This window comes from Ascaphus truei, chromosome 6, assembly GCF_040206685.1.
Source record: "Ascaphus truei isolate aAscTru1 chromosome 6, aAscTru1.hap1, whole genome shotgun sequence".
Lineage (NCBI taxonomy): Eukaryota > Metazoa > Chordata > Amphibia > Anura > Ascaphidae > Ascaphus > Ascaphus truei.
Window position 1 is genome coordinate 133,723,048 of NC_134488.1, and position 11,237 is coordinate 133,734,284.

General features: G+C 42.1%; 1 protein-coding gene across 1 annotated transcript; it reads left to right on the forward strand.

Moving 5' to 3' along the window:
• The first annotated feature begins 2,673 nt into the window (after positions 1-2,673).
• LOC142496603 (phospholipase A2 inhibitor gamma subunit A2-like) lies at positions 2,674-10,842 on the forward strand. Its single transcript, XM_075603267.1, has 5 exons — positions 2,674-2,748; positions 3,538-3,654; positions 5,444-5,590; positions 6,063-6,209; positions 10,100-10,842. The coding sequence occupies exons 1-5, from the start codon at positions 2,697-2,699 to the stop codon at positions 10,216-10,218; spliced, it is 582 nt and encodes a 193-aa protein (XP_075459382.1). The 5' UTR covers positions 2,674-2,696; the 3' UTR covers positions 10,219-10,842.
• Positions 10,843-11,237: the final 395 nt, after the last annotated feature.

The window sequence follows — 11,237 nt, forward strand, 5'->3', positions numbered from 1 at the left end:
AGTGAGATCTAAAAGATACTGAGGTCTGAGATAATGGGAAACCAGCGTAAAATATCTAAGGAGCTTGGATGATCTTCGGCAGGTTTATATCTACCCAGGGGCATTGAATCAGTTTGGGCACCTGAGGGACAGCTGTATGTATGTAGCACCAACAGTGTACACAGTGCCTTATAAAATACATAAATAAAGTACAAGTAATAGGCATAAGTAACACAGGTAAATGACAACAAGCAAAGGGAGACCTGGCCTGAAGATCTTACAATTTAAGTGGAATTTAAGGAAGATTACAGGCACACATTTGGGATTGAGATGTAGACAAGAAACATATCTAAAACTAGGGTTGCATGGATGACCGCTGTGTTTGTGAGCACATTTACGTGGCTTGTATTACTTATTTAATTAAAGGTCCTACACCATGAGATGTCGGTCTGTGTGCACTTCTATCTTCTGGAAAAATCATTGATAGCCCTGGTAATACAAAGAAAGCTGTACTTTGAAACAACTACATTTAGGCAAAAAATTCAACATTTCTTATCAATTTCAAAGTACTGTATAAAGAGACGGTAACATAAATAGAGCAAACCATAAAACCAGCTCATAATACAAAGAACAAAGAGATCAGTGTACTAACAGTGCAAAGCAAAGCTTCTTACGCACTAAGGGCCTCATGCAGAGAGCAGCGCTATGCAGAATTGGAGAGGGGGAAAATTTTTACCTTTTTTGGAGAGTTTTTATGTCCATATGCAGAAAGGGCAGAAAACTGCCTTTCTGCATATGGAGAGTTTCAACCAGCGCTATTAGCGCTGTTGAAACTACTGGGGAAAAAATCGCGTTTTTTTTTTTTCCCTCTCCACCGGCCGCGGAGCGCCAGCTGCTTGGTGGAGAGGGAAAATGTTGAAAATCGCGCCATTTTTTTGCCGCGAACAGCCACTAGATGGCGATCGCGGCTCTCTGCATACGGCAGAGAAAAAAACTGGAGAGAATTTAAACTCTCCAGGCGCGCGGCGAATTTGAAGGGGAAAAAAAAAAAATGGCGCTTTTTTTTAAACTTGCCGGTTTCTGCCTTTCTGAAGGCAGAATCCGCCAATTAATGCCGCTTTCACTTTTTGCGCTGCTCTCTGCATGAGGCCCTAAGGGCCTCATGCAGAGAGCAGCGCTGGAACTAATTGGAGATGTTAATAAATTAAACTTTTATTGGTGTGATTTTATCTCCATATGCAGAAAGGTCCGAAAACTGCATTTAAAATCCTGTCTGCATATGGAGAGTTGCAACCGGCGAGATGTGCGCTGGTGAAACATGTTTGAAAAAAAAGCGCGTTTTTTTTTGTATTTTCCCTCTCGCCGGTGCGCTCCAGCTTCCTGCCAACTTTTTTTGGCGGAGGTAATTGTAGAATTTCTCTCCATGATATTGGCGCGAACAGCCACTAGATGGCGATCGCGCCTTTCTGAATAGGGACATTATTACAACTGGAGAGATTTAGGTTCTCACCGGTCGTGCAGCAAGTTTCAAAAAAAAAAAAAAAAAATGGCGCTTTTTTAAAATCTCGCCAGTACCTGCCTTTCTACAGGCATTTTTCTCCAAAAAATGCCGCTATTCACCTTACCGCTGCTCTCTGCATAGGCCCCTAAATCTATTCCTCACTCTGACATTCACAAAAATAAATATAATGTCAACATATATAAGCATTCTCGGTATGAGAAAGCACAATGAAAAGATAATGGATCAGTGTAACTAGAGTCTGACACATTGCACGGTAGGAGAAGATAGGTTATACACAGTGTATTCTTTTTAGTGCATGAATACATAGAAACAAAGACACAGAAGAAACATTGGAGCCACCATTCCTTCCACTGCAATAAAAACAACATGGCAGACACATGGGACCTCTTATGGACATAGAGAGCTTGAAATAAAAGTCTTTGCTTCATGTGTCACAGGCTTGTAATCTATCACGTGCATAATGCATTGTTTTAAAACAGATTATTACAGAGGGACATTGGTTACTTATCAATGATCCTTTGGTGTTTACAGGCTGCTTGTTCTTAATAGTGTTGAGTGAAGAGGATGGAGAAAGATTGCATTGGTGTCTATGGAACAGGATAAATTATACAATCTAAAAAGCAGACAGTAGCTCAAAGATGGAATCAAGTTAAACGTGCCTTACGCTCAGTGACCCTATTTGTGTAACTTTATTGTTGTTTCACTGTTTGAAGTAACTACAGTTAGAAAGCAATGATTGAAGTGTGATTAATTCATTGGAAATGTGTTTAATGCACAGATGCAATTCAAACTGCCACACATTGGAGGCCTCACTTGCAAACAAACATGAGAATGTGCAGTATAATTCATCAACTTCCAACCTTCATGGAGTATTCAGTAACATCCTCAGGCCCATGAGACAGGTGCAGGGAGAGCGTCCCCTTAAGGGTGTAATAAAAATATATTGTGATTTGTTAATTTGGCCGTCTGAGAGGCTTAGATACGTTGTTGATATTCCCTCAACCCTTTTGTTTATTATTCATTAAGACAGGAAGGTGAAACAATGTACAATTAATAAAGGTATCGGGCAGATTGTCATCTGACACTTGGCATCAGCTGTTAGCTGGTTCCTACCACATCATCAAGAATATAAAGATCAGCACTGGAGCCACATCAGAGGCTATAGCATCTAGCTTCATCTTTCTTCATCATTATCATGATGTATTTCATCATTTCCCTCAGTGTCCTCTATGCTTTGATAGCCACAGGTAAGTATGTCCTTATCGTATTGTTTATTAGTACTGGGAGATGTTTATTGTAACTGCCTGGTGATTATTCTACTGAAAAGCGCAACTCTGCAGTTTAGATATCAATCCCGCCTTAGTGTATCATCCCAGTAACCGCACCATTGGGAATCATCCATTACCAAGCATAGGTCTATGCTACTAGACTTCTAAACATCATTCACTTATATTCTTTAGGCATTCCAAAAAAATGTAGCTAGGGAAACATCAAACCAAGAAAAAAAAGTTTTAAAATATTGTAAGAGGTGCTAGTATCTATGTGAAAAACTATTTGCTTCCTAAATGGACAAACTAATGTATAACACTGTAAAGAGACACTGCACTTTCAAAGTATCGGCATGGTGATATCATCGCCTTCACTGCGCCTACAGCTCACAGCTGTAGAAACCAGAATACAAGGTGAGGAGGTTATTTCTCCCATGCTGGACACTACTCAAAGAGGGCTACAATGTGGGGAACCTCATTTGACATCTGCTGAGGGGGTTTGTACCCGAAACATCATACCAGAGCCTCAACACCATTGGTAGGATGTCCCTCTGTCATTAGTGTTTTTTGTTAGATGCTGTATCTCCTAAATATTGTTAAATGTTGGTTTATGAATAATAATTTACATGTTTCTGTATATTTGTATATCTTTATTATATAGTATATTTTTTAAACAAATAATTTGAGAGTGCAGTCCGTGTTGTAATATTTTATTAGGCATCGCTGTGTAAAAGTGGTTACATACTGGATTGTTCTGCTCATTCCTAGCTCACGGAGGCAGCTGCCTCCACTGCCACCAGATAAACAGTGTGACATGCAAAGAGGAATCTATCGACTGTCAGGAGGATTGCAAATGTGTCGTGATTTCTGAACACTGGGAAGTCAGTAAGTACAGTACCATGCAGGAATATCATGCTATTTGTGTTTACTCATTTTGTTGCGTTATACCTTGTTGTTGGTCTGGTTATAAGACAGCAGCATTTGGATGAATTAACTTGTGTGCATAAATATTGCTTCCGTGACCAGCATTGATAAGGTTACAATTATTTCACATCTCAACTGTGAACTATTGAGTTAGTGATCTTTTTCAGGGCGAGCTTGATGGCGGTGCCATCGGAGCCTCTGCACCGAGTCCCGCGGTTACACAGGCCAGCGCCCTTCCTCACAACCATGAGGGTGATTGCCGGGGGAGAGTACAAGGCCTCTGTAACTGACTCTTACCTTGGCCGCCATCATCTCCTGCAGCATTTCATTGTCATGGCGCTGCGATGTCACATGGCACTGCGTTACCATGACAGCTTGGAGATGCACGGCACTGCAACGTCAAGTGAAACTGCAACGTCATTCTGCTTCCTCATCTGAGGAGGAGACGCCTTGCTGGGCAAGGTAAGAGGTCTCTCAAAAGCCCCACTGCACCGACACCCACAAAAGATCCACTGCACTGAGCCCCGCAAAAGCCTCACTGCCCTGAGCCCAGTAAAAAAACCACTGCACCAAGCCCCGTAAAAACCCCACTGCCCCGAGCCCCAAAAAAGTCCCAACTGGCACTGTCTTTATTTATGTGTTGTTCTGCAAAACCTCACCCTCAGTTTTTTAAATGTACATTTTGCCAGCAATCTTAACACTAACTCTATCTCTATTTGCCAAATAATACGCCCTTCCTCTTTTCACTCTGATACATTTCAGATTCTCTTTTTATTAATCACTCAAACAAGAGCAGATTGTGGACAGACAGCAGGACTGGAATTAGAAATGCAATGAGAGCAGAGATACATGTTGCTATATATCGCAGAGATGAAAGCAAAAGGTTGTAGTGAGGGACGGCATGGATTGGAATTTTCCTCCTAGGCAGCTTTTTGTGATATCAGGCAGATGTTGGGATCTTTACAATGAACCGATTTATTTGATAAGGGTCTAATTTGAAAAGTGGGAAAATTATATATTTAGTTTTGGAGATAATTAGTTAAAATATCATTACTATAGGGGGTTGTTCCCATTTTTGATTTTGGGGATTATCTTAGTAAACTAATATTTTCATTATCTGTTTTCCAAAGGGGGGGCTCTCTCCCCCTTCTCATTCTGAAGGAGGTTGGGCTCCATCGTCATCCATTGTGAACATTACATGTTTGGATTTTTGAGGGTAACCTCAAGGATTAGGAGGGGGCTTAGACACACATAAGGTGTTCAACATAGTATATATACGTATGTATATATTTTTGAATTTAATATATTCCTACACACCCTGTGCTGTTCCCTTTCAGCTAACCCAATCATCAGGCACCACCTGTCCGACTTTCTCATTCCCTTCCGAATAGCCCCAACAGTCATCTTAGACCCCATCATGCACTTTCACATGTAGCCCTGGAGGAACATGGATCTAAATAGGTTGTTCTTGTCGTATTTCCCCCAAGCCATAGTTAGAAGCAGCAATTAACTTATGTACATCTGGCTGATATCCAATACAAAGAGGAGTATAAGGAGCTCAGATTTTCCCCCTCTCCACAAATCTAGCCCATACCATATAAATATTTAGTAACTTAGGAAAATGTGTACTGAATCTTAACAAAATGAGATGGATTTCCATTGACAAGTATGTGACCTTTAGTTGCTATAGGATATACTGTATCCTTCATATTAGATAGCACCTGTTTAACATCCTACTTTCTCATTGCAGATGGAGTAATATATCCATCACTATACAAAGGCTGTGCCAGAAACTTACCCTGTAACGATATGCTACGTACTTCATCTGACTCTGCATATCTACGAGTGAATATAAAATGCTGTTCAGGAAATGATTGCAACACTAATAATTATGAAAGTTAGTATGCAAATAATTTGTGAATCAGATGCTGGTATTGCGCACACTGCTAGAGCTGCTGTCCTCAGTAACAGAGGATGTGTGGGTTATAATCCTGTTGGGTTCTACACCATTCCAGTCACTAGCTTGCTTTAGGCTTGCTAACTCAATATAGTTTTCATTTAAATCTCTTTAGGAAGTGTGGTATGTGATTTATGCTACTGGCAATGCAATATTTTTAAATATCTCCCAGGGTTTTTTAGGTGTGCTTATTTTTCAGCACAGGTCTCTCTCGTTGGTTTATTTGGAGGGAGGTTTGAGGGGAGATACTGTATATACAACTGGACTACTCAATTAAACAACTCCAACTCCTTCACATACTGTAGACAAGCATAAATACTTTCCACATATTAGCAGTGGAAATAATAATAATAATAATAATAATAGTGTATAAATATGTGAGCTGAGCTCTGATTCTGTTGCTTGTTATTAGTGCCTCCTTACAGTGTGGAACCCAACGGAAAAGTGTGTCCATCCTGTTTCAAAGAAGGTTTGATGGAATGCATTAGTGACAAAGAGATGATGTGCAAAGGAAATGAGGACAAATGTGTGGAATACATCGGGAGGTTCAGAGTGATAGGTAATTATTCTCAATCCACTCATTGCAATAAGGGAGCAGATTTGTTGAATGGGTCACAGTGCAACATTTTCAGCTGCTGAGTACAATTTGCGGTATCTTATAGTCTGCCTGGATATTCCCTGCCAGTCAATGAGTGGAGGATGGGTAAGAAATGTGAAAATATCCTGCAGCTTGATTCATCTCTCAGAAACTCTATTACCTTAGTTTACAATATTTTGGCCATCTTAACTTCATATATGAAACTTCCCCTGTTACTGTGAGTTTCCTGCAGTCTTGGACAGAGAGGTGTTAACCTGTTTCCCCACAGTTTCAAACATTATAAAAGTTTGTGAAATCAATGAAAAATTAGATCAAACATTTGGGGGTGTAGCCCCCTTTTCCCCGTCACTTAAGGAACTACCTGTGCTGCCGTTACATTTTTGGCTAACAGAAGGCCTGAGCTTCAGCCGCTGGGAGCCTGGGGTTATTCTTGTTCTCCTCGGTGCAGTGCCTCCACCTGCGAGGGATCCCAGCATAGTGGGATTAACCCATCACAGGAACCAATAACAATAATAAACACACTCACGGGGTATATCTCAACTGGTTTACTAAACATAGGATACAGCAACTTATACCCCACAGTATAACACACACAACGCAATAACACACGGTGAGTGTCCCCAAAGGACATAGGGTGTGGGGCACCAATACCTCTGATGTCCCTGCCCAATGTCAGTCCCCACCCCCCTCCACCCAAACGTGTAGAGATTAGCGCTACTCCTATGGACCGTTGGTGCACTTTTACATCACCGGGCACTCCAGTACCTGGGTACCACCGAATAACACTAAGGATCAGTCTGATCCACCAACGTAGGTAGTCCCGTCAACCGCGCATCTCTGCAGATGTAGCCTCCCCCTTCTGCGCTCCGGAGGTAAGGGGGCTAGGGTGAACAGGATACATCCACCCCCTGGTGGAGAAACCAACATGCCCGCTTGGGAATAACGTATCACAAATTATATATAATAAAAATGCAGGGTGTATATATATATACACTACCTAACGCAACCATAAACTCTAAACAAGTTGTACAGTTCAGTAAACATATTTATAACTGAGGCTAACTTGCTCCAATCCAGCTGCTTAGATTCATAGTGGGGTGCCGCTAATGAATCATTTGCCACTCTAGTGGGAGGGCGTCTCATTCGCCGGCTCCTGCAAGGCTCTTCTTCAGTGTTTCCCACTTGGGAGAGTCTATCATAGTACTGGGGCCTTGACCCATGTCTAAGGGGCAACTCAGTCTCTGCAAAGTCTCTTTGGGGGACAAATCTTGGACTTCTGGGATCCAGAAGATGGCTTTTTAAAGCCCCTGGTGGGGGTAGATGAGGCGCGGGCCCATTACCCGGTGCTCACTCGGGTGGTGCCCAACAGTCTCCATTTAAACTAGTGGAGGTTCCTTCTGCGGGATCCTGATTGGGTTCAACTATTGGATCTGAATGCTATTCAGACCCCTCTGGCTCACTGGCCATTACTATTGTCTATGGTTCGGGATCACTTTCTCCTACTTGTGGGATGGGCAGCAAGTGATTCCTGTGCCAGATCTTTACTCTGTCATCTGCGTCATGTATGCGATAGACAGGGAAGCCTGTCATCTGGAATTCTACTTCGAGGGCCCAGTCGCGCCAGTGGTCGGCCAGCTTGTGTTTGTCGACATCCCTAGGTTGCGTAGGAGAAAAGCGTCTCCGGGTCTAAGTTCCTGTAGTGGACCTTGTCGTCATACATTCGCTTGTTGCATGTGTTCAGCTGGGCTGAGGCCTTCTCTGCCAACTGATATGTGCGGTGCAGGCTGTCCTGAAGTCGCTTCACATATCGGTAGTGAGCCATATTTTGTACCCTATCAGTAGATACATGGAGACGGATGTCCACAGGCAGTCGTTCCTCTCATCCGAACATCATGATGTATTGTGTGTATCCCGCAGATTCATGCCTGGTGCAGTTTTATGCATGCACCAGTGCTTCAATGTGCTTGCTCCATTCGGCTTTCTGAGAGCCCTTTAGGGTGCCGAGCATATCTAGCAGTGTTCGGTTTAAACTCTCCGGCAGAGAGCCTCCCTCTGGATGATATGGAGTGTTCCTAGACTTGTGGATATTGAGAAAGTTGAGAAGCTCCTTGATATGCTTACTCTCGGAGTCCCTTCCCTGGTCAGAGTGCATCCGATTCAGCAGCCCGTAGTGTATAAAATACTTCTCCCACACTACTTTGGCGACTGTGAGAGCTTTCTGATTATTGCCAGGAACGCTTGAGAGTAACGAGTGTAGTGATCTGTCACTACCAGGACGTTCCCGATGCCTCTTGAATCGGGCTCTATGCACAAGAAGTCCATGCAGACTAGATCCATGGGAACGTAGCATTTTAGGTGACCCATTGGGGCTGCACGTGTGGGCAGTGTCTTCCGCTGGATACACCTCAGGCACTTCCGGCAATGGCGTTCTATGGACTCCCGCATTTTGGGTCAAAAGAATCGGTCCTTCAGTATTCTGAAGGTCTTATCTACCCCTATGTGTCCGTGGTTGTCGTGCAGCGACCATAGAATATGGTACTGCAGGCTTCTGGGCAGAACCAACTGTCTCCTGTCGAGGTGACTGTGGTAGGGGACGATCCTGTAGAAGAGGCCGCACTCTGTGTGTAACTTGTTCCATTCCCTCATGATGACCGCGACTGTGTCGGCAGGGGCACGTTTCACTAAGGAGAGGTTGTTCTGGTGGATGGTAACAACCTCTCACTGGAGAGAGAAAATCAGCTGTGCACCGCAAAGCAAAAATGGAGGTTGGACTGTGCTATAACGTGAAAAATGTTTATTAATCCATTGACAGGAGTGGATAAAAAGGGGAATAACCCTACAAGTAACCACTGATGCGTTTCACCCCTATGGGGCTTTAGTGACAAATAACTGATCCACATGTAGGTGTGGTAAGGGCAATGAAATTTCATAAGTCCCGAACTCAGAGTTCCCAGATACAAGCTCAGTCTGTCTCGGTGTGTCTTCACTGCGGGTATTGTCTCCACTTGTGTCGCCGAGAGTTCCGTCGGCGCTCGGGTGATGTCACTGTGAGGCGCCGCACCAAAATGACGGAACGACAGTGGGGAGCAAGACTAAAGCAACAGGGACTCAAAGGACTAAATAAAACTCAGTAGAACTCAAGGATAATGCATTCCAACGCGTTTCAAGGCTCCAACATGCCTCTTCATCAGGGAAAAATTCATTAATAGACAGAGTTGATATATACCCCCCGTGACTATCCAGATCCTCGTGTGGTGTGGCGTATGGGTAATTTGTCCCATGACATGTTGTTTTAACTTTCCCTTGATGTACGCAGATTACTTATCCTTGGTTTAAACAATATATTTATTCTTGATTTACTTCACCATGAGTGTTGTGCCCTGTTTTCTTCTGTTTTATCTGATTGAGAATGACACTTCTTCCCCAAATCAAAATAGAAAATATTAGCTGAGTTCAATAAGGCAAAAAGTTTGCACATCACTAGTCATGGATCAGGACATAAAGAGAGCACATGGTATGGAGCTTAGAATATTGTATCAATAATATTTACATCATGCTGAGGGTATTCTCACTAAGCAATGTTATAGACAAGCTCTCTGGATGTAATTCTGTACAGTAACTACTGTATTATCAGAAATCTAAATCTAGTTAGACATCCCAAAGATCAGGGCTAGCCAACTCAAATCCTCAATGACTATCAAAAGGTCAGGTTTCAGGATATCCCAGCTTCTGCACAGGTGGCTCAATCAGTGGCTCAGTAGAAGACTGGCCTGGAGTTGGCTACCCCAGCTATAGATGTTGCTAGTATCATTGCTGGTTATTACAGTGTCTGTGAAATTCTTACTTTACAGATGGAGTGGAAAAGGAAATGACCTTAAAAGGTTGCACAACCTCCTTCACTTGTGAAGTTGGCTATGGTGTCCTGGTTGGAGGTTATGAAATATTCAATTTTGTTTCTACGTGTAAATAATCTCATTTTATTAATCTCCTATCTCTACTCTGGCACCTGTCCCTTCTCCTTCAAACACATAACATAGTTACATAGTTACATAGTTACATTGTTACATAGTAGATGCAGTTGAAAAAGACATACGTCCATTAAGTTTGACCTATGCTAAATTTATATTACATACTTTATCCTATATCCGTACTAACAGTATATTGATTTAGTAGAGGAAGGCAAACAAAAAAATCCAGTCAATAAATTCCTTCCTGACTCCAAAAATTGGCACTCAGATTACTCCCTGGATCAACATCCTTTCCATGTTTTCTTATTTGGTATTTCCCAGTATAGCTTTCAATTCTAAAAAGATTAAATGCTTAACGAAGCATATGGTAGCTCTGTAGCTGTAGTGCAGACACACTTACTAGAACACCCTCCTACTGCCTCTGCACATTTTTCATACTTACCACTTAGATTGTAAGCTCTTTGGGGCAAGGGCACCTTTTCCTAATGTTACTTTAATGTCTGAAGTGCTTATTCCTATTATGTGTTTTATTATTATGTCACGTGTATTACTGTTGTGATGTGCTATGTACATTAATGGCGCTATATAAATAAAAATATACATCCATACATAGATAAACAAGATACATCTTCTGTCAGTCCTGAGTCTTAAAACTAAGGAATTTCAATAAATAAAATGTTAACAGAATAGTGGAAACAACGTGGGTGGTGTTATTTTTGAGGTAATGATGAATTTATGAGAGATTCTCCCCAACTTAATTTTCATACTATTACTTAATTTTGTACTATTCTTTTGAGTTTAACTATTTCCTAACTAACCTTTTTTTGCTACACACAAGATACCAAAGATTTCTCTGTATGTGTTTTTAAAAATCAGGGTACCCTAGTGGTGAGTCACGCTTACATTCTCAAGGGGAGGTATTGCCGGGACAATGTGCCTCAGGCATGATTCCCGGGTATATTAATGGGGAACCGACAACTGTGGACCCCAACCTCCTAGGCACATTCTGACAATGGTTCCT

Excerpts from the sequence above, each read along its gene's own strand:
- LOC142496603 (XM_075603267.1), top strand. The coding sequence starts at position 2,697 with ATGATGTATTTCATCATTTCCCTCAGTGTCCTCTATGCTTTGATAGCC. Across the intron at positions 2,749-3,537 it reads CTATGCTTTGATAGCCACAG|CTCACGGAGGCAGCTGCCTC; the intron begins GTAAGTATGTCC and ends GCTCATTCCTAG. Across the intron at positions 3,655-5,443 it reads TTCTGAACACTGGGAAGTCA|ATGGAGTAATATATCCATCA; the intron begins GTAAGTACAGTA and ends TTCTCATTGCAG.